The 20,837-nt window shown below is 49.2% G+C and overlaps 1 protein-coding gene across 2 annotated transcripts; it reads right to left on the bottom strand.

Annotated features, from left to right (window-relative positions):
• Positions 1 to 310: 310 nt before the first annotated feature.
• On the bottom strand, positions 311 to 18,861 carry TMPRSS6 (transmembrane serine protease 6). Of its 2 annotated transcripts, none has more exons than XM_084264616.1 (18): positions 18,817 to 18,861; positions 17,053 to 17,209; positions 16,741 to 16,883; positions 16,479 to 16,546; positions 15,101 to 15,285; positions 12,348 to 12,389; positions 11,186 to 11,390; positions 10,693 to 10,829; positions 10,025 to 10,137; positions 9,430 to 9,539; positions 8,223 to 8,368; positions 7,173 to 7,271; positions 5,852 to 5,965; positions 5,445 to 5,561; positions 4,507 to 4,675; positions 3,155 to 3,426; positions 2,094 to 2,230; positions 311 to 1,420 (listed from the first exon to the last, which is right to left on the bottom strand). In XM_084264616.1, exons 2-18 carry the CDS (start codon positions 17,207 to 17,209, stop codon positions 1,262 to 1,264), a joined length of 2,373 nt encoding a protein of 790 aa, XP_084120742.1. In that variant the 5' UTR covers positions 18,817 to 18,861; the 3' UTR covers positions 311 to 1,261. The 2 variants fall into 2 exon arrangements, with proteins under 2 accessions (XP_084120742.1, XP_084120743.1); XM_084264617.1 differs by lacking the exon at positions 18,817 to 18,861 and adding an exon at positions 18,717 to 18,756.
• Between the last annotated feature and the right edge of the window lie 1,976 nt (positions 18,862 to 20,837).

The raw sequence follows: 20,837 nt of genomic DNA, 5'->3' as shown, positions 1-20,837 counted from the left end.
GCTGGAGGAGTTTGGATTCATCACCTGGAGCCACCAGAAGCTGCTTGTGCTGCACCCGTCTCCTGGCAGTTGGAGGTACTTCCCACTGGATCGGTGCTGCATCCCCACTGCTGGGGCTAGAGAGCAGGTGTGTTTATTGGAACCTCCACCCCATAATCATAACAAGGACATGTCTAACCAGTGTATGGACACAGCTGAGAGAGAGAGAAGGGGTGTGGAAACTTTTTCTAGTGCCAGGATTAGAGTTTGGTCAAAAAGCTATAAACCCTAATATAATTTTTAACAGAAAAAGGCAAACTGGAGACAAAAACACCCCTCGAATTATTTTTATTTCTAATTCCAGAGAGTGGCCCACTGTGTATATGCACACACACACACACACACGTATCTCTTCAGTAAAAAACCCCAAACCCATAGTGGTCACTGTTGAAACACTTTGCCCTTCTCCTTCACCTCCTGCATTATCTGAATTAGGAGACAGAGGCAGTTCAGAGCCCTCATGTTGGAAGTGTTCAGCAGGGCTGAGGTACGGGGATGGGGGCTGCTACAGTGTTTTTACTGAGGGGCCGGGGGGCCTTTCCCTGAGGAAAATGCAGGAGAGGAGGCTGGGTGCTGCTCCAGCAGGGAGGCAGGACACGCGCTCCGGGGTGTGATGCTGGACTCGTGCCTGGGAGTCAGTGAGACGTGAAGAGCTGCCTGGCTGAGCTGAGCAGCACATGCCAGCTAAGAAAAGAAGCAATTAGGGAGATGGAAGAGGAGGAGTGATGGGAGGGGAAGGGGGAAGAAGGATAAGCAGCAGGAAGGAAGAGGGAGGCAGATTGATTTCACAGTTACTGGAATCTCTTAACTATATCAGTCACATTTTCTTTCAGCAAATGTTCCAGCATAAGATTGTGGCTGAATCACATGGTTCATGGGAAGTTCAACGCCCCTTATTCCTTTTCTCAGAAACAATCAACTTGGGACTCTTACTGTGTCATGTCACCCATGTCCTCTTCCATCCTGCCTCACTGCCAACTTTTTTGGACAGATGATCTAAAAACACCTGGGGACGCTCCCTGGGAAGTACTGAGGGGGAAGAGGGTTTGCCTGAGCTTCTCTGCAATCCCCAGTACAGGCTTTTTTTACCCTGCTCAGAAGAGCATCCTGGGTCTGACAACATCCCACACAGCAACTCTCTTTGAGAGGCAAGTGAGCAGGATTGGGAACGAGTGCCATGTGAGTGTAGGTCTGACAGGGAGAAGGCAGAGATGCACTTTTCTCAGCTCATGGTTTGGTTCATCCAGCCCAGCACTTGAGTGATCCTGGTGTATACTCCATAGTGATTTGGACGTGCACATCCCATTCCCCAGCTCACCAAACCTGCCAGAAACCACCTGCCACTGGGTTCCTTGCAGGCCAGAGGACCTCCAGAATCACCCTAGAGAAAGGGAAAGAAAAATAGGGTGCTGGTTATCTACCAGTTTCTTCTGTTGGATGATTACACTAGCTTTCAGTCCCTCTGTTTGCAGATTCCTGTATCCCCTCAATTTAGGCCTAGGACACATGCAACATTCCTTACACCTTATTCAGATGTCAAAAAGAGCCTCCAGAGCAAACATCCAACCCATTGTTGCATCCTTCACCATACAAATTCCTCCCCCTTTGCCAGCTCCCAAGAAGCTGACAGCTCCATTGTTTCCTTCTGTTCCGTGTGGCATTTCCAAATATACAGAGAGCAAGGCAGCTGGTGGAATTTAACTGGATACCCGGAGGGACGGGAGACAAAGGATTTCCTTGAGATTGGTAGTAAGGAGGGAACAGACAGGTTACTGTGTGTGAGAGATGTTAATGAGGCTGAGGGGGAAAGAGACTGATGTAGACTCAGAAGTGGGAGGTAAAGAGTGGAGAATGGGCTTAAATGAGAAGCAAAGTTTAAGCATATTTGGATCCTGTCTAAGGCAAAAATGCTGGGAAGAAATGGTCATCAGAGCTGTGTTTGCCACTTAGACCAGAGGAAGGGTTAAGGGAGTCAGGATATGGAATGCATCTGGGGGACTCGGGAGACACTCCATCCCCAGTAGTCAACCCTGATCCCACAACTCCTCTGTCACCTGGCAGGCGTCTTTCTTGCCCTTGTGGTACCCAGCACACAGCATCCTGGGAGAAATCATGTAGTGATAGGCCTCACTGCAGATGTCCTGCTGGATGAGCTGCACGTCCACCTTCTGTAGAACGTTGCTGATGTGACCTGAGGGGTAGAGAACCAAAAGCAGTGCAAGTGAGCAGCGGTGGAGCATTCCACCATTTCCTGTGATCTCCCAGCCCATGCCCACCTCACTGCATGCTGAAAGCTGACCTCTGAATTACTGTTCTGCTCTCCACTGGCACCTCAGCCTCTGAATGTCAGCACGGCACTTCACCTGCAAGGAAGGACTAACATTCCCTTGCAGTACCTTTCCCCACAGGGATATGCTGTAAGAACATCAGCTTTTGGGATGAGGGGGATTTTGGTTTGGGGAAATGTCTGGGATATCAGAGTTTTGGGTGCTGTCACCCAACAGTGTGTGTGTGCTATGTGATCAAAATAGTCAAATCCAAGGCACAGCAACAATTAAAGTGTGTCATCCCCAGGGGACCCTGAATTTACCAATGTAGGTGTTGCTGGGGGGACACAGGTACTAGGGTCTTTAAAACAGGGAAAATATTGCTGCAGGGACCACAAAAAAGTGTCCTCAGGAGATTCAGTCCTGGTTTGATGAAGAACAGTTTTTTAATCTCATTTATCGCTGGTCAGCTCCCTGGGGAATGACCCAACAGGAGCCTTCATGTCTGTGTAAGGATGGGGTCAGGTTTGGGACTGCTCCATGCTGTGACAATGGCTGAATAGCCCGTCAGACCCCTCTCTACTTCCTGAAAGGTTATTCTAGTCTTTGGATTAAGGAACACATGCTGTCTCCATATAGCTTATCAGACTTTCACACCTGACTTTCTAAATGAGGTTCCAAGGCCCTCAACAGGTGTCTTTGGCCAACCTCTGACCAAAAATCAAAGGGGATGAAGGAAGCATAATGTTTTGGGGAGAATGGAAGCCTGTTCTTCCTACCTACATCTGAATCTATGTTTTCACCTCGGCTCAGCTACAGTAGGGCACCAGGAAAGATCTTGCACCTACCACCTTCCTTGAGGGCTCCCCAGCCAGTGATCCAGCAATGAAGGCCAGGCTCAAAGAGGTGAGAAGGGGCAGGCAAGCAGATGGGCTGGATTAAGGGTGATATGATCACAGGATGGTCCAGCTGGAGCAGGGCCACATCATAATCATGGCTGTCTTCCTCGTAATAAGGGTGAAGGAAGAGGCGGATCACCTTGAAGGACACCTCTGTGTGGCTGGTGGCATTTTGCAGATATTTACCTAAGTAAACAGTCCAGATGGAAGCAGAGGCCAGTCTGTAGGGCACAGCGGAGAAGATAACTCATCACATGAACTGAGAAGGATGGGCTGAAAGGTGTATATAGGTTAAATAAGCAAATGGGGATGTTATTTGCAAGTGAATACCATTTAAATCCTCTCCCTGACAGGCACACACATCTAACAGGGCTGGACTAGCACCCTCCATTCTGCATTTGGACACCTCAAAATGGCCAAATTTAGCCCACATAGACCACTTGAAAGTCTGGCTCACAGTTCTGGTGGGCTTTCTTGCAGGGTTGTAGGACATGGGTGGGAATATGGCAGGAGAAGGGTGAGGTGGGAAACACAACTGTAAGGCAGCCCAAATCCTGCCTAGGCAGGTGTCACCCAAGGATGATCAGCAGCTCCTCCACCTCCCCAAGCTCACATAGCCTCCGGAGGAACGGGCAGACAGAAAAGTCTAGCAACAGTAGCTGAGGAAGCGGGGGATTCCCACTGCTCACTGGTAGAGGAAAAGGGGAGTTTGGATGAGGTGGAGACTGGGCCTGAGGGTGTACACTCCTTCCTCCATCCAGTCCTGTCACCCAGCACAGCTACAGACCTTCCTCCTCCTCACTTCTTCCCAGTTTGAAAGAATGAGTGAACCCCTCTGATCTGCACGTTACCACCACTGTTGTGGTACGTACTCCGGGTGCAAGGAAATGGTGGCGAGACGGTGCTTCCTCCTGAAAGGGCAGGTCTTGGAGGTGGGCAGCATGGGACCCAAACAACATCCTCCCCAGGTAATGCTATCCTGGTGCTGTCCTAACAAATGCTGATGCCTCCATGGTTATAACATCATGGGGACAACTCAGACCCAAAGCAAAAGCAGAGCTGTAAAGTGCCTTCCACTACCACTGCCCTCTCAAAGCTGCTCTGTGAATTGCATGCCCACATATTAGTATGTCTATCCATACCCCTCTTGCCAGCTCCAAGTCACAGGGGAGCATGCCACAGGTGAGAGATGTAGGGTACGGCTGCCCCATGACATTTTCACAGGCCAGATGATCTTTCAGTCATGTGTGACATGGAGAACAATGCAAGTCCTTCTCCTGCCCAGCAGTTTCTCCTTTTACCTCTCATCCTGGAAGCAGTGGGCAGCTGAGACCACCCAGCGGTCAGCAATGAGTGTTCCCCCGCAAATGTGGCGTCCCCGAACTTGCAGGCTGGCCTGCCACGGCCATTCCCCTTCCACAGAGTTTGCACCACCCACGATCCTGCTGAGAGAGGCTTGCAGCCCACAGTCTGAGGAGGAGAAGACGCAGCAGATATGTCAGGGGAGGAGAGGAACGTGATATACTGTGCCTGGCCTTCCTTTCTTACCTAACTGACTGAAGAGTTTGACCTCTAATATGTTGTCTTACGCACTCAGCTGATGCTTTATGTTCTTCCCAGGACAGGTATAGCGAGCACTCCTTCCAAGCCCCAGCTGATGCCTGCAGAGCTTTACCTCACCACCAGCTGCAGCCTGGGGATGCCTTCAGGGCAGCACCCTGCCTGTGCTCCCTGCTATCCTGTCAGGGAACCCTTGCAGCCATTCATTTTTGCTGCCCACCAAAGCTCCAGAAAACACAAGCAGGGAAATCAAAACAGGAGCTCTCTCCCTGCCAGTGACCATGCAGTCACGGGTGATTTCCCTGGCTGGAGCCTTGTAGGATGGCACTACTTCACATAAGCCAACACAGTGGTCCAACAGGCAGCCTGTGGGTAGAACCTGGCGTGTGAGACACATCTCTCTGGCCTGATGCCTCTGCCTGAGGGAGATGGGGAGCAGCTGTCCAAAGAGCAGACAGTGCCTCCTGGCAGCTCAGCATGAAGCTGGCTCATTGCTGCCACCACCACCACTGCAGGATGGAGCAGTGACACTGCTGCCATGGGGCTAAGGTAGGGAGAAGGTAGGGGAACAAGGGATGGTGGGTGCTTATGCTGGGGTGATGGGGGGAAAAGAGGGTGGCTTGAAGCTACGTGACATCCTGAACCTGCCTGGTTGATGTGTGACTGAACATTTCCTCACCACAGCGCTTCTCATCAGACAGGTCCTTGCAGTCTGCAGTGGTGTCACACAGGGGGTTGGGTTTCTTCACACAGGTCCCATCTTCACAGCGGTAGGTGAAAGGACCACAGGGGACCCCTGTGAAGAAGAAGGAGAGCCAGGGCTGATGCAGGGCAGCAGGTTGCGAACACAGCCTGAAGTCCTTTCAGTGGAGAAAAGAAGGCAACAGAGAGCTCGAGAGAACTCCATAAATGACGACAGGGAATTTCCTGAGCAAGCTTGCAGCTACAAAGCACACACTGTGAGCAGGTTGGGCACGTTAACTCCCAGCTGGTGCCCTTACCTCATGAGAGGGAAGTATCCTACCAACAGCCTTGGCTCGAGCACGGGAGAAAGTACTGGCCAGCCCGGCACCATCCCCTCCCTACCTTCGCTGCACTGCTCCTCATCGCTCCCGTTGGCACAGTCCAGCTGACGATTACAGACCCTGCTGAACTCGATGCAGGTGCTGTCCTCACGGCACTGGAACTTTGCAGGGCACACTGCAGGGGAAGGAAGCACCCAGGAATTAGGGATGCAAGACAAGGTGTCAGGTGTGAGGTCGGGGCCATAAGTGCACCAGCAGGCTCCACAAACCCCTCCCCCACCTCATAAGGATTTCGCAGCCTGTTCTTAAGACCAGCTCTGGTATAGTGCAATTGTGTGACCTTGAAACAGATTGCCATGCAGAGCAGGAGCCTAATCCCCTTTTCTCAGGAACTTCATTTAATCCAAGGTCCTTGCTATTGTTCTTTGCCTTATCTATGTTGTAGACATACCTGCACCCTGTCTTGTACCTTCCTGATGCTGACTTAACTTTCCTCGACTTCTTGGCTCAGCCTCAGACTTGCCTCATCACTATGGACTTGTCTTGTGGTCACTGGGCTCTTGGTTGACCCCAGGTTGCTGTCACCAGACCTGAATCTTTCAGAACTGGCCACTGTCTCCAGTGGTTCAGGGATTTTTCTGTCTGTGAAAAAACATCTGTAGAGGATAACTAGTGAAAAATTCATGGTGGCAGCAATGTGGTGAGCCCCCCCCCCCCCACTGAAACCACGGATGGGAGAATCGCTGTTCCTATGAGAAAGGGGCTTTGCAGGAGTCCTGGGATGCTGTGGATGGTGTCTGTGTCAGCACTAACTGCTGTTGACATGAAGAATTGATGTCTGCTCAAGGACTGCCATACTCCCAAACTAGGGCACAATATATGGAGTGAGGATTTGTACAGATCAAGTGTCACAAACATCCTGGGGATGAACAGCGAAAGAGTAGGGTAGCAGGTGGGTTTGAGGAGGTGTGGGCAGGTTGGGAGGGGGATGCTGAGTGGTATGACAGCAGGGGGGCTGTAGGGAAGGGCTGAGGTTAATTGTCCGGCCTGGGTGGGGGTATGCAGGACAAGGTGGGGGACAGCCTGTGCAAGGAGCTTCTTTCAGGCTGCCTAGAGCTCTTGGCACATGGGTATTGGGAATTCTCCCAGGAAGACTGTGCTGTGCACAGGAGCAAGAAGCACTGCTGCTCCTTTCCGAGAGGGCTGAAGCCGTGTAGCTGTGGGATGAGGCCTTAATGGATGCAGAGTTTTAAGCTTCTGGAGAGAAGGTAGAAGTCTGTACCTAGGCAAAATGAATCCCCCTCATCTCTCCCTACCTTTGGAGGGGCAAGGGGCTGTGTCCTGCTGAGGCCAAGAACCATCGGGGAGAAGAAACCACTCACCACAATTTCTCTCATCCAGCCCATTGGGGCAATCTTTGATTCCATCACAGGCTGGCACACACAGGCCGTTCACCGAACACAGGAACTCCCCGGGACATGCTGTGAAACCACCAGAGAGTAGTTTAGTCCCCAGTGACTGGAAACCTCCTTGCAGCGGAGCCCCGTGGCTTGAAAGTGGAGCGTGGAGTTGCACACCTTCCTGACCACACGTGTGCTGCAGCAACGTGCCACCCGCACTTGCTGACTGTGCTCCACAAAATCTGCCACACCGTCCGCTCCAAAAAAGGGCAAACGGAGCCAGGCTACGCACCAGGGGAAGGAGGGGATCTTTCCCTGCTTCCTGTGCCACCAACAGGCAAAAGCCAAGACAACCACCTGCCTGGCAGGCTGTACCTTTGGTTTAGCACTGCTTCATGACTCCTGAATGCTGCAGAAACGCTGAAATGGGTTATACGGAGTTGCTGTTAAAACCTGGTCAAGGCCTTGAAGGGGTCAATGAGACACGTGTTGGCAGGTGCATGCATTCAGGGACTGGTAAGCACTACAGGTATCTTTTAGAAGGGAGATGGAGAAACCTTGGAAAGATGAGCGTGGGTGTGCATTTGCATATGTATGCATATTTGTGTGAGGTTTTATTTGTCTCTCACGGATCCGAAGACGAGCGGGAAACATCTCTCTCTGAGAGCCCTTATAATTGAAATGGAAGTCACTTCAAGTCAGAGATGGTCTCTCTCATTGAATTCCCAAGGCTAGTCCCTGATGGGGGCAGAGGGGTGAGCCTGTAAGCAGCTCTCTGAAGCTGGGCTTTGGTGCATGGACGCTCTGGCAAAATGAGGCAGGGCCACATGTGCAGAAGCAGCTTCACATATAAATGCCTCTTCAGGAGATCAGTGGTGTGTGCATCACCACATTTGTTAGCAGGTGCCTGAAGGGCAGATGGCAGTTAGGGCTCATGGGATGTGTCTTGTGTTTCTTATAATACAAGCCAACTGCACAGGGGCTGTTGGTAGCCACCACCCCACTAAGGAGCAGGAAGGAGCGAGAACTCACGGTCAGAAAGGTTGTACAGGCTGTAAGCCGCCTGTACGCCAGGGCCAGTTAAGGAGATCTGGGAGGTGAAGGTGATGGTGATGTTAGTAGAGGACGTAACTGGGATCCGCTCAGCATAGGCTTGCAGGGTCCGCAGGCCACACAACCTGAGGAGTAAACACAAGTGGAATGTCTCAGGCAGGGAGGGAGGAGAAGACAAGTGGAGCAATGGGGCTTGGTGGGGCTGGGGTGGGAAGGGGACACACAGACTGGGTGTGGGGGGAGCCCAGAAAGGAAAAACGCCTTTAATATGTCATGCAATCCAGAGTCCAGAGTGATCACACTATCTTTTGATATTTCCCATTTTCTGGGAAAGTGCTGAATTCACACCACACAAAGCAATTCACTTCTTAAATTTATCTTCCCAAAGCAGCCATCTTGCAGAAACTGTGCCACTGACAATTTGAGAAAGGCAGAGAGAGAAAAAGTGGGAAAAAAAAGCTAGGGGAACATAGCTTCTGGATCAGACCTTTAGAGGAAAAGAAGTTACCCATACAGGACCAGTAGAGAGGAAGTTAATGAGATGGGCTGAGGGAAGTTTTGGAGGGAAAGGGGCAATTTTGCAGTAAATGGGAGGAAAACCAGAAGCCATAGGTCCATCATCTTGGAGCCGACTTTGAGGAAATGGGAGCACAGCTCTTGGTCCTTTGCATCTGGGCAGTGGTGGGCAGCAGCCCCACCTATGTATGGATGCTAATTTTGGGAAGTCCTGCAGGGGAAAAGTGGCTGTAGTCAAAGCAGGAGGATATGAAGCTAGGCAGGAGATCTGTACGGAGGTGGATGCAAGGCAATGGCACACTCAGATAATATTGAAGAGGTGGTGACAGGCAGATTTGCAAACAAATCTGACGTAAAGGAGATGTAGGAGGACACCGAGGTTACACACACAGGAGAAAATTAGGAAGCCTGATGCAAACAGCAAGACAGAGAAGGCAGGCTTATAGCTCAAAGCAAATATGTGATAAATGTGCTCACTGGGGAACCTGTGAACAAGAGAGGCTGAAGAACTAGTAGAAAAGAGACATCAGCCCCAACAGTGGCCACGGTGTGTGGTGGTAGGCTCTCCTGCCTCAGACCTGTTGGCTGGAGCAGGGAACCTGCAGAGGTTTAATCCCAGTTTAGTGCCAGGTGGGAAGTGAGAGACAGAAAGCAGGACCCGAGCACACACCTTCTGCTCTGAATTATCCACTGGCCTTGGGTACAGGGCAGGTCGTGCTTCTGTCTGCTGAGTGCATAGGCGTCGAACCACAGAGTCACCCCATAGTCGAGGGATGGTACCTGCAGGCAAGAGGATACAGAGTAGAGTGTAGATGGCTCCTATGAGTGCTGCAGTCCGGTCCATGTGACAGAAATAAGCAGAGTAGACGAGGGGGAGAGCTGCCAATTCACACATGGCAGGCCAGAAAGAAGCACCCCCTGAACAGAGGCCAGGCCGCAGGCTGGGGTGTGTCTGCTGCTGGACTCAAGGCATGGTAATTGCTAGGAATTTCTAGCAATCTGCTCCTGCTTTGAAGAACTCCTCTGGATATCAGATTTCAGATTCCCCCTCAGCTATGGAATCTCTGCGCTGGCATGTAAAATTAGACTCCTTCCCCTTCAGAAACACATATCATGTGGACGCTAGGCAGGCTGCCCGCCACTGCTCGCTTCTCATGATGATTTGACTGAGAGCATTGCCTGTACTGCCCCTCAGTCCCCAGTGTGGAGAGTACCACATGGGTTTTATGGATGGAATGGATGCTCGTGTGGGAACTGGCTCTTACCGTCATGTGCCAGGTGCACTGCGTGTTGGGCGAGTAGTAACTGGGGTAGTGTGGGGTGCCAATCTTCCCCTGCAGCTCCAGGCCCTCCTGCAGAGTAATATTCACTTCACAGCCTGTGAATACAGTCATAGAAAGCCCTGGTAACTGTCTGCTCAACATAAGCCTGGTGAAGCCATGTACTCCTCCCATTGTCGGAAGGGAGAAAAGGGGTTCTAAGGCCTGATTATAGAGGTGACTGGGATCTCGCACCATCTCCCTCCAGGGGGTCATTTCTGCCTGGCAAGAATTCTAGCCTCCTCATCTTGTTTAGAGAAGGGTAGCGGTAATGTACATTGCTGCTTTAGTCTCTTCTACAGAATGGCATTTGTCTGCGAGCACCTCTGGATGTGATGCCCAGGCCACATCTGGCTGCCCATCTATAAGAATGATCACTCAGGCTCTGCTTGCCAGGGACTGGGTTGTAAAAACTCAAGTTAATGTGTGAGTCCAGGTGAGGGAGCAGAATCTAACCTGCTTTTCATTGAGCACTTCTGCCTCTGCCCTTGCAATCTAGACTGAATTCTGCTCCCAGTGAGTATGGGAGCACATCTAGGAGCTGTGATGTTGTATGATATAACCCGTCTCCTTCCTTCATATATCTATGGCCTCCCTCCTCCAGCCTTCCTCACCTTTGAGGAGCACTGCCTGTGCTGAGAGGATGAAGGGGTCATAGTAGCTGTACATGGCTTTCTTCCACACGATGGACATGACAGGGCCAGATGAAAGGACTTCCACAACGGGCTCCTGCCGGCTGCAGCCATAGATCCTCAGGGAAAAGAGATAAAAAGATGGGAGTGAAGCAAGGAACAAACAAACAAAAGAGAAGAACAAGAAAGAGAGACAATGGAGGTCTGTGTTAACCACAGCACATGCCTGCTGCGAAACACTAACTGAATCAAATATAGGGCCAGCATAGAGACAGCCCGTGCAGCTGTAACCTCTCAGACTCTAAGGCTGGCTGTGTGATATCCCACATCAGTGACTTCAGCTGATCAGTGAGAGGCAGGTTCTGCATCAAAGAGAATTTCCTCTGATGTAGTCTAACACTTTCCCCTGCTGTGGTGTTTTGTGCCATCCTGCCCGGCTTCCCTGCCGTGCTCGCCCTGCTCAGGAGCTACCTACGAGGTGATGAGGTGTTTCTCCAGGGGCCCAGCTGCATCGTACATAGCCAGGCGGTCTCTGCAGTCCGGGAGAGTCCACTCCAGGTGTAGCTTGATCATGTAGCCCTTGAGGCTGTGGAGGTGCCAAAGACAACTAGAGGCCAAGTAGTCAGGGCCCTCCAGCCGTAGGACATCATCCTCCTGGACATAGCTGTACCTGTAGCAACCTGAAGCCAGGGAAAAGATACAGTGATTTGAACCTCAGGGTGATGTAAATGGAGGCAAAGGGGGGGTTTACGAGTTCGTACTAAGGGAAATTAAGATATTGTCCCTTGGGATATCAGCATGAGCTCTATTTTAGGGGAAGACTGACTCATACCCGTAATCTCAGTTTACTCTTGTGGCAGTGGTTCCAGTCCCCTTGTACCAGTGTCCCAGTTTCTGTCTATAAGGACTGTCCCCTCTTCCTTGGTTAAGCCAATACTACCCTAGACTTTAAACACCAGCACAATGTAGTTGTCTGCCACTGGATTAATTTTCTTTTTCATCTCTTTCTCCTCTCATCTCCACATTCTTCCTGGATTTACACACACACACACCCCAACCCTGTCAGATTTCCAGGTTTCAGCAGCCTTCCAATCCAGGATTTTTGAGTAAAAATCAGCTTAAATTTGAGTTCCCAATAGTATATCAAATGCAAGATGCCAGACACAGCACTTACAACACTGCCTGAAATTACTAAAAGCACCTTCAAACATTGCTAAGACAACAACTCTTAAATGACTGACACCACATCCAGTGCAGAGCCACATAGAGAAACCCCCTCCCCTGCTCAGTAGGGTTTCATGGGGTCGGGAATTAGCACTGTTCTACCAGCACACCAAAGCTATATGATGGGACTCATCAGGACAGGGACAAGACTAAGGTGGCTGCACTGCCCCTGGAAGCTGGTATCTCTGCACAGTGGTGTGCTACTGGGACAGAGGTGCTGGAATGTTCAGAGCAGTCGCACACTGCCAGGAAGTTTGGGTCTGGCCAAGCAGAAGCACTGGTGCTCCCTTGCTGCTGTTCTCGTCTCCCCTTCCCAGGATTTACAACTCCAAGAAGCCAGCACACTTTCTGTCCCCTGTAAATATCCCTCCCACAAAGTCATAAACTCAAAAGGAAAGGAAAAAATAGCCTACCCAGAGTGGATTTCAGCACTACTATGTCTTTCATACTGGATTCTGTTAGAAAGGAAATATATTAAGGAAGATAAACAAAAAGAGACACTGGCAGTATCTGAATGCTAGCATAGCAGGTGGTGATTCCCTTCCTTCCTACATAAATGGCTCACAGCTTTGGCACGGGGCATGCTGCAGATCTTTCTCTGTCTGCTATCAGGGGCCAGTTTCAGTCATGCTTTCCCGACCTCATCCCTCTGGGAAATCTCTCTAGCCTCTGCCCCATTTCCAACAGCCCTGACTCACACTGTCCAGCCCACCACGAGGTTCTCTGTGTTTATTCCTTGCTTGTTTTTGTGCACTATTCCAGGACCTCTTTTCCTTCCCAGGAGGGCTGAGCATCACCTCAGGTAGCCACCCTTGTCCTCTGCCAGCCACACCACAAGGTACAGCCCCACTTCCCAAAACCTTTACTGTCTACTTACCCCTCCCTTGCTCTCCCAGTTTAAATAACCCTCACTGAAACGCATGGGAGTTACTGAGGGTGGGGAAGGAGGAGGGCTCTTTTGATGACCACTGGTTGATGAGCATCTCAACGTCCTTATAGCGTTCACCTCTGGAGAAAGGAGATGCAGAGAAATCTACCACCAAGAACTACAAGTGTGTGCAAAACAGAGTCACAGGGTGGACAACACTTTAAGGAGAGCTGGGCTTTGCTCCAGCCTCCCAGCTGAACTGGAAGTGACCAGAGGTCAGGTGCTACTGAGAATAATTGCCAAAATAAAAGGCACCATGAGGTCAGTTGGGTGTAAGCTTGGTTGTTGGGGATTTGTTTAGGTTGGGGCTTCTGTAACCTCTAAACAGAGCTTGATATTCTGTGGGGAGAGCTAATTACTTTTGTCATGGTACAAACAGATGTTGTGGAAAAGATGATCCTGCAGGCATAAGGCAGGCTCCCAGAGAAGTTCACGTGCTCTAGGGAAAGATATATGCTGGGCTGATATTAACTACTGTTTTAGCTGAAGGTAATAGAGCTGAGTTCCTCTGAGGAGAACAAAGTCCTGAAGCCCTTTGGGGGAAAGGGAAGGCTAGTGTCCTGGTGTGGGTGTAGCTGTAGGTAAAAATAATGCATGGGAGATGCTGGAGAGGTTCCTCCACTAGTCAGTAGTTTGCTGCTCTGTGTCTTAAGTCAGGCTGCAAGACTTAATGCTTAAAGCTAAGCAGATCAGCAAATGAGTCTGTCAGAAAGAAAAGGAGTGATAATGACTTGCTACTAGCTAGCTATTTTTTGAGTCCAATTTTACAGAGCAAAACGAAGCCAGAGGTTAAGTCACTGTCTTGAGGTCATCCTGGCCCACACACGTAAGAGGTTTCTGGCTTTTGCCACAGTTTCTAGTCAGTGCTTCTGACTAGGAAAAGCAGAAGGAACTGGAGAAACTACAACTAGTGTGTTAATTCTAAAGCAGAAAGAAGTGTGGTCTGCTGGAAAGAATAAACCAGTGAAAGAAACGTGAAGGGAATAAGAGGGAACCGGGAATATCTAAAAAGAATGTCGGCATCGCTTTTATTTGTTTATGAGTTATGTTATGAAGTGAGTAAATAAAGGGAAAATGCTAGATGGGGTGACATGGAAGCATTTAGCATATTGTCTTATGCTATCTTTCTTAAGAATGTTAAATTAAATTGGCTAAGCATAAGGTCTGGTACGCTGGAAAAAGATCATAAGTAAAGGACTGATGGTGACTGAGGGAGGACATGTCTTCATGAGGTTCTAATGCAGCTCCAGAATAACATCTTGACACAATGGGATGGGTGAGGGAGTGAAAAACATTTTGAGGAAACAATTTTTTCTCTGGAGACACAAAAAAAATGACCCCCAAATCAAAGCAATAGAGATGCAGACAGAAAAAATAAAGAAAATATGGGTGAGGTATTAAACTAAGATTCACCTTAGAAAAATGCAAGATAACGTGTCTGGGGAAAAGACCTTATAACATTTCATGGCAAGAAAACACTTGGAAATGAGAGTCACAAGGAGAGGGAAGAAACACAAAGTATTTTATAACCTGTGGGGTTTGGGGCTCTGTAACAGGGATCAGATCAGGCTGAGAAGATAACTCTTGTTATAAAGACCAAATACAAATTCCATTTGACTTGGGTGCACTGAATAGAGACACTCTCCCTAGTCCTTTATCTAACACCTATTTTAGAGCAGTTCTGTAGGGGCAGCTTTTTAAACAGGCTGTGATCTTCACTTTGAGCAACAATAAATAATCCCTAAAATCATATGTCAGGAATTGTAGTGGCAACAATGCTTTGTCTCAGAGTAAGACTAGTGGGGTATGTTGCCTTTTTTCTCTCAAGTAGCCTGGGATAATCTCCTAAAGGAAAGCAGGAAACCTAATTGCTTGCTACTTTTGAGCTGAGCTGATCAAAGTGATGACCCGTTAAGGTCTTACTCTTCAGAAGCCAAAGCTTATGGGAAAATGCAAAAAAAAGAAGTTACCTAGCTGGTCATGGTCAACTGTATCTCAAATAATCTTCAGTCCTTCAAAGCAAGGATGTTTTTTTAAAGTCAAACTTTAGTTCTCCTCTATGAAGAAGAAACACATGTAATTGTATTTCCTGATCCTCACTTACTCCCTATCATCTTCAATTTTCCTCTCTCCCCTCAGTAGCGACTTCTGGCCTCTACTTGTAACTTCACGACATCCCCTAATAAACCTTGGAGCATTTCTGACTTCTCAGGCCATAGCTGAACAGGTGGTACTTACCCAGCAGAACCAGCGAGTCTGGGTTGACCTTGTACTCCGTCTGGTAGGATAGGCTGTCTGAGCTGTTGAAGGTGGTGGAGAGCTCTTGGTGGAGCATTGTGTTTACCCTCTCAGCAGTCAACTCCTTCTGCTGACTCTCAGGGATTCGAAGGGCAAACCAGAAGAAGAAGGTCAGAGCCTCCTCCCTAACAAAGAAACAGCATGTGAAATAGCCTTTTCCGGTGATCCTCTCCAGAATCGCTGGAGAGACAAACCCCAGAGATTAACCCCCCACTGTTTTCCCACAAATCCTACATATATGTGTGGACTTTCCAGCTCGCTACTGTGACCCAGAATAGGGACTCTGAGCGGGGCGGAAGAGCTGCGATGTCCATGGTGCTAGTTAATGCTCACTCCTTTAGGGGAGGAAGATGTTTTGTGCCATCTGGCTTTAGTGATGACCATACGTGGTGAAATTAATGTGGTAATTAATCAAGACTGGTCTAATGAGTAGGCTCATTTCAGGCAGAAATGACCTTTAGTTACTACTGACCAGAGGTTGAAAACAAACACTCAGGACTCCATTGTCTCAGCTCCCAGTGGTGACAAGTATGACTCAGTACCTTACCACAAGCCATTAATGCTGGGCAGGCTCAAGCTGCAGGAGACTGTGACTGGGAAAGCTTGTTCAACCAACTGGCAGAGAAAATTGGCTGAGGGAGGGGTAAGAAATGTTGAAACAAACCTTTGTTCAGTAAAAGGCTAGAGGAAGAACTGCAAGTGAAACTTTTCCTTCCCCGGTTGGAAATGGAGTTGCATCAAAATTGGAATTTTCCTTAGCTGAAGGACAAATTTAGGGGTGTAAAAAACCAGAAGCAAATGTATACGTCAGTTTGGAACTTATTCCTGCTTTCTTGATCTACTGTGATGACCTGCAAAGCTGTAGTCCCACATTTGTACCATTCCACTGATACCCTATTCCCAGGTGGACCATCCATGTTGCATTATGGCCTCTCCCTTCTGGTCCCTAGAATCAGGCCATAAAATGACTTTCTTGAATTAGAGAAGTTGATTTCCAGCGGCTTAACCCAGATTTTTTTTTTCAGTTCTTAGTAATTTTTTGTCTCAGTTCTTCCTAGTAATTTTTTTTTTATGTCTTGAACTTTTGACTCTGAAAAATTTCGCAGTTTTGGCTTTCCGTCATGACCTTGGGTGAATATCAAAATATCTCCAGCTCTGTCATGCTGTAACCATTCTGGATCTGGATTTCCCAGCCTAGTCTAAAGCTCATGTTCGGGAATGCAGCAGTTTTTCATAGCTAGATTTCAGTGAAACCACAGTACAGATGACTGGAAGCTTTCGTTCACGAACAAGTAAAAATGCTCTGGGTGCTACTCACCCAAAGGCATACACTGTGCTCGAGTTGTAATAGCGACCCAGCTCTGTGGCACGAATCAGTTCCTTCAGCTGCAAAGAGAATGTCATCTTATAACTATTGTGCAAAGTAACAGTGGCAGAGGACCTATGGCCAACCCTACATTTCATCCCTCTTGCTGTACAGACCCACCAAGTCTGTCATTTGAATGGGGGTACCTGACCCCTTCCTCTTTCTACTCACTGAACTGCCTCAGGGCCAGCTCTGGTCATGAAATTGCCCTCACCATCTTCTGGAGCTTAGCTGACTCCAACCAGAAGGCTCTGGATTCCACCTTCCCAAGGTCCGGGAAGTATTGGCGATTGAGGACCTGGAGGCTGCCAGAGTAAAGCTGCAGGATGGCCGGTTCCAGGTGCCATGGTCTGTAGTCTGCCAACAGAAGACACTACAGGATTAACTTTCTTATATGTAGGAGAGAGGGTTTTACTTCTATGTATGAGTCTGTAAAATCACCCAGAGTCACTACCACACTTTGGCCCGGGCATTGACTACACCCCATCCACCTCCTGCATGAGGACAAAGCATGTTGAATTTTTACCTAGGAAATACCAGGTTGCTGCAGCAGCTCCAGCCAACAAAAGAAATGCTATCCCAAGGGGCACATAGCGGCGGCAGTCATGGGAGTTAGTCTCTGATCCATCCTTTGAGAGGGAATTGGAATCTTCCTCCTGTTCCTCGGTCTCCATCTGGGGCATCTAGTGACACAGCACACCGTGATCAGGCTGGGTTTTCTGCATTCCTTTACATATGTCTCTGGAGGTCCTCTGCCATCTCCGTGGTCATCTCCTAAGACCTATAATCTCAAGAGATCTGTGTGCTAACCATAAAAGACTTGCTTAGTGCAAATGTGAGTAAAACACCTAATTCAGTGGGAGACAGGCTTCCAAGGCACTGCCCTGTCTATGCCTCCTGGGTAATCCCTCAGTTTTTAAAGGCCTTCCCTGGGTTTTCCTTCTGCCAATATCACAACTGAATACAATAATTAATTTCTCCAGAGACAAAAGTATTGTCTCCCCACGCTGGGAATGGTTTTAAAACTGGTATTGCATTGACCTAGAAACCAATGCAAACAAAATTTCATGACCTCAAATACACACAGAAGTTGCACAAAACAGCCACAGCCTGGGAGTTGCACTTTGCCTGCTGTGCCGTTTTATTCTTGCTCTCTAAAAGTAAGCAAACCTTGCCATTCCCACCAGACTGTGCATCCCAGGGCTAAGTCCATGCTGGCACTGAATTACTAGCTGACCTAGTGAGGAGAGAGCACCTGAACAGTATTCATCCTTCCACCACCCTCTGCTTGTGCCAGGGGACACCTTCTGTCTTCCTTTGCTCTGCATCTATCCCAGACTCTTTATTTTGCTTCTTCCTAACTGCTCCCCTTCTGCCAGACTCTAGGGTAAGAAATGCCGTTTCCCAAGAGATCCAAGTTCATCTTGGTTGTCTCACCCACCTGCTTTCTCCTTTCCTCTGCCATCACACAGTGCACAGCTTCCCACAAAGACTTTGGGGTTTCTGTGACTGGAGAGGAATGGAATGTGAAAGCATCTGCATGGGAGGTCACAGAGCCTTTGGGAATGCCAGTGCCCTGTCTACGTGTCTGTGACTACTCTTCACACCCAGTAGTGCGTGTGGCTGTGCAAGCATGAATGCACAGGAGGGACTTGTTGCAGATGTGGAAGGAGATGGTTGGCCTCACATCCATTTTAACCCACAAGGATACCCTGGCTTGTTCTCACAGCTGGGGAGAGTGGGCTCTCCAGGCTGCCTTGAAAGGTGGAAACGTGCTTGCAGAATGTAAGCACCAGGTAACTCACTCTGGAAAATTAAACCCAGCTTGCTGAACATCACCAGTACTCAGACACTCAGCTGAACATCTTGCTTGCTCTAATGCACCCTTCCAGAGAGGCACATGGTACAAGTGGCCAGCATAGATTGCCCTCCCTTGCTTCTGGTGGGTAATGTTTCTGTGCAACCCTTGGGAAGGATGTCCTCCCCACTGAACCAGGCTGGGCAGGCCAGGAGAGGGAAAGCAAAGGCACTTCTCTGCTACCACATCATCCCTTCAGAAACAGGAGGCACAAGCAACGAACCGCAGACGGAGGGGTGGGGGAAGGAGGGCAGGAAGCAGCAGCAGAAGAGCCTCTTTGTCAGAAAATTTTAAGGTAGGCACCGGGGTTTCCCCCAGAGTTGCAGACCTACCTTTGAAGCCTGCTGCCGCCTGTGAGGCCTGGCCCACACCCCCTACGCAAGCCAGCTCACACATGCATGGATGGGAAGAGAGAGGAGGACATCTATTTACCCAAGCTCAAGGTCTGTCAGTGATCAATAACCTGATGCCATGTCCTTTCAGCTTGGCCTTTGTCCTGCACCGTCCTGCCACGATGGGTCAGCACACCCCGCACAATGACTTTTTTCTTTTCTGAAATGGAAGTTTCCGAGGCTTTCGGGGGGAGAAGATCCACGGGCTGAGCAGGGGGAGCCTGGAAAAACTCGGGGTAGGAGCACCTGCAGCTGTGCAGAGAAGAACCCAGGAGGCTGGTGCAGATAGCTCACGTTGTTGTCCTCAGGGGACAGAGAGTTGCTGAGCAACTGATGTATTTCTTAGCTACCCTCCCATTGAGGGGAGAGGCAAAGCGCAGGGTGTTTGTCCCCAGCACACCGACGAGCAGACACTGGCTGGCAGGTGTAGATCGCTTGAAAGAGGGTTGGTGGCAGCAGGCAGCCAGTCCAGTTCCCACAGTGGTCATGCAGACGAAAGCAAAGCGCAATGTCTCTCAGTCCTGACCTGCAAGATGCTGTCTGGTCCTCTTGCACTTCCCACTGCCCAGTCTCCTGGCACTGGGCTCCCCGCACCCCGTTGCACTGCCACTCACTCCTCCCTGCAGCATCTGCTTCTCTTATAGCCCTGGGCCCTCCTCACCTACCTCACCGGCACCACGTTCTGCTTACAGCCTCACAGCTCTGTACGTGCCCCTTTATTTTTCACAAAAAGCAACCACGGTCCAGATAAAGCAGAGTAAATAGAGTTATTCTGTCAATAAATGGGGGGAAGGGATGGGACATGGATGACTCTTGACCTAGGTCTGAGCTCCAGCCAGTGGCATTGACCTGGGGCTGAGCTCATTTTGGCTCATTTTGGCATCTGGGCAGGGATATCTGCTTTCAGCTCTGCCACTGGTTCAGGACTTCAGATCTGGGATTGCAGCCTTCCAGTACCTGAAGGGAGCTTATAGGCAGGAGGGGATTCGACTTTTTAAAAGAGCAGATAATGGCAGGACAAGGGGGAACGGACTAAAGCTAAAGGAGGGAAGGTTTAGATTAGATATTAGGGGAAAGATTTTACAGAAAGAGTGGTGAGGTGCTGGAACAGGCTGCCCAGAGAGGTAGTGGATTCCCCGTCCCTGGAGGTGTTCAAGGCCAGGTTGGATGGGGCCCTGGGCAGCCTTGTGTAGATCCAGGCCTGGAGGTTGGTGTCCCTGCCTGTGGCAGGGGGGTTGGAGCTCTATGATCCTTGGGGTCCCTTCCAACCCAGACCATTCTATGATTCTATGATTCTATAAGACCAAAAGCTATTGCTGTATTTGTGTCATGGTGGATTATAGTAGATAAAAGTTAAATGTGGATGTAAAGCTGTGGTGTTTACTGGGAATATGTTGGTGTGGTTATCCTGACTAACTCATTGCTGTACATAAGGGAAACTGAGTCATGCAAGGACAATAAGAAATGCTCGCAGAAGTGCTCAAGAGATTTAAGAGATCAGATTTCACTCTTAAATTTTCTTTGAGCCAAAATTTCCCCAGATAACAGGAGACTAGCTGCATCTTTAGGCAGATAATTATTTTTATATGGTTTTCCCAAGCTTATGCTATGAGGGCTTGCTAGAGTGTCAGAACCCAGCTGAGGGTATTTCCCAGTGCCAGAGACCTTACTTTTTTGTATCCAACTTTCCTGGAAAGAAGCATCCTTCTTCTTTGGTGTTTTCAGCAGAACAAAAAATATAGAATCTCAATCTGATCTATCTAAGCAAGCATACCACATCTATCACCGCAGGCTTTTGAATCAACCAAGGACCCAAAACCTTGATCAGATTTGACTTCAGAGGAATTCCTTTGCTGCAAGTACCCTTGACTTTTTGCTTATCCACAGTAAAAAAAAAAAAAAAAGAAGGGATGTGGGAGGGGGATGAGAGTGGTGTTGCCTATTTACAAACAAGGTATCTTAAAAAAAGAAAGAGAGAGAGGAGAGAGGTGACAGCTATCTTTGCTGCCTCTGGGGTAAAGAGAAAGAGAGGACTGAGTCTGTGGCTGTTAGCTCAGTAGT

This window comes from Gallinula chloropus, assembly GCF_964237585.1.
Source record: "Gallinula chloropus genome assembly, chromosome: 1".
Classification (NCBI taxonomy): Eukaryota; Metazoa; Chordata; class Aves; order Gruiformes; family Rallidae; genus Gallinula; species Gallinula chloropus.
The sequence above is the reverse complement of the archived record's forward strand: the minus strand, read 5'-3'. Positions and strand labels throughout refer to the sequence as shown.

Coding starts and splice junctions, on each gene's coding strand:
- TMPRSS6 (XM_084264616.1), bottom strand. CDS start 17,209: ATGCCCCAGATGGAGACCGAGGAACAGGAGGAAGATTCCAATTCCCTC. Junction 16,547..16,740: donor CAGCTAAGCTCCAGAAGATG/GTGAGGGCAATT, acceptor TTCTCTTTGCAG/CTGAAGGAACTGATTCGTGC. Junction 12,390..15,100: donor AGACTCGCTGGTTCTGCTGG/GTAAGTACCACC, acceptor CCTTTCTAACAG/AATCCAGTATGAAAGACATA.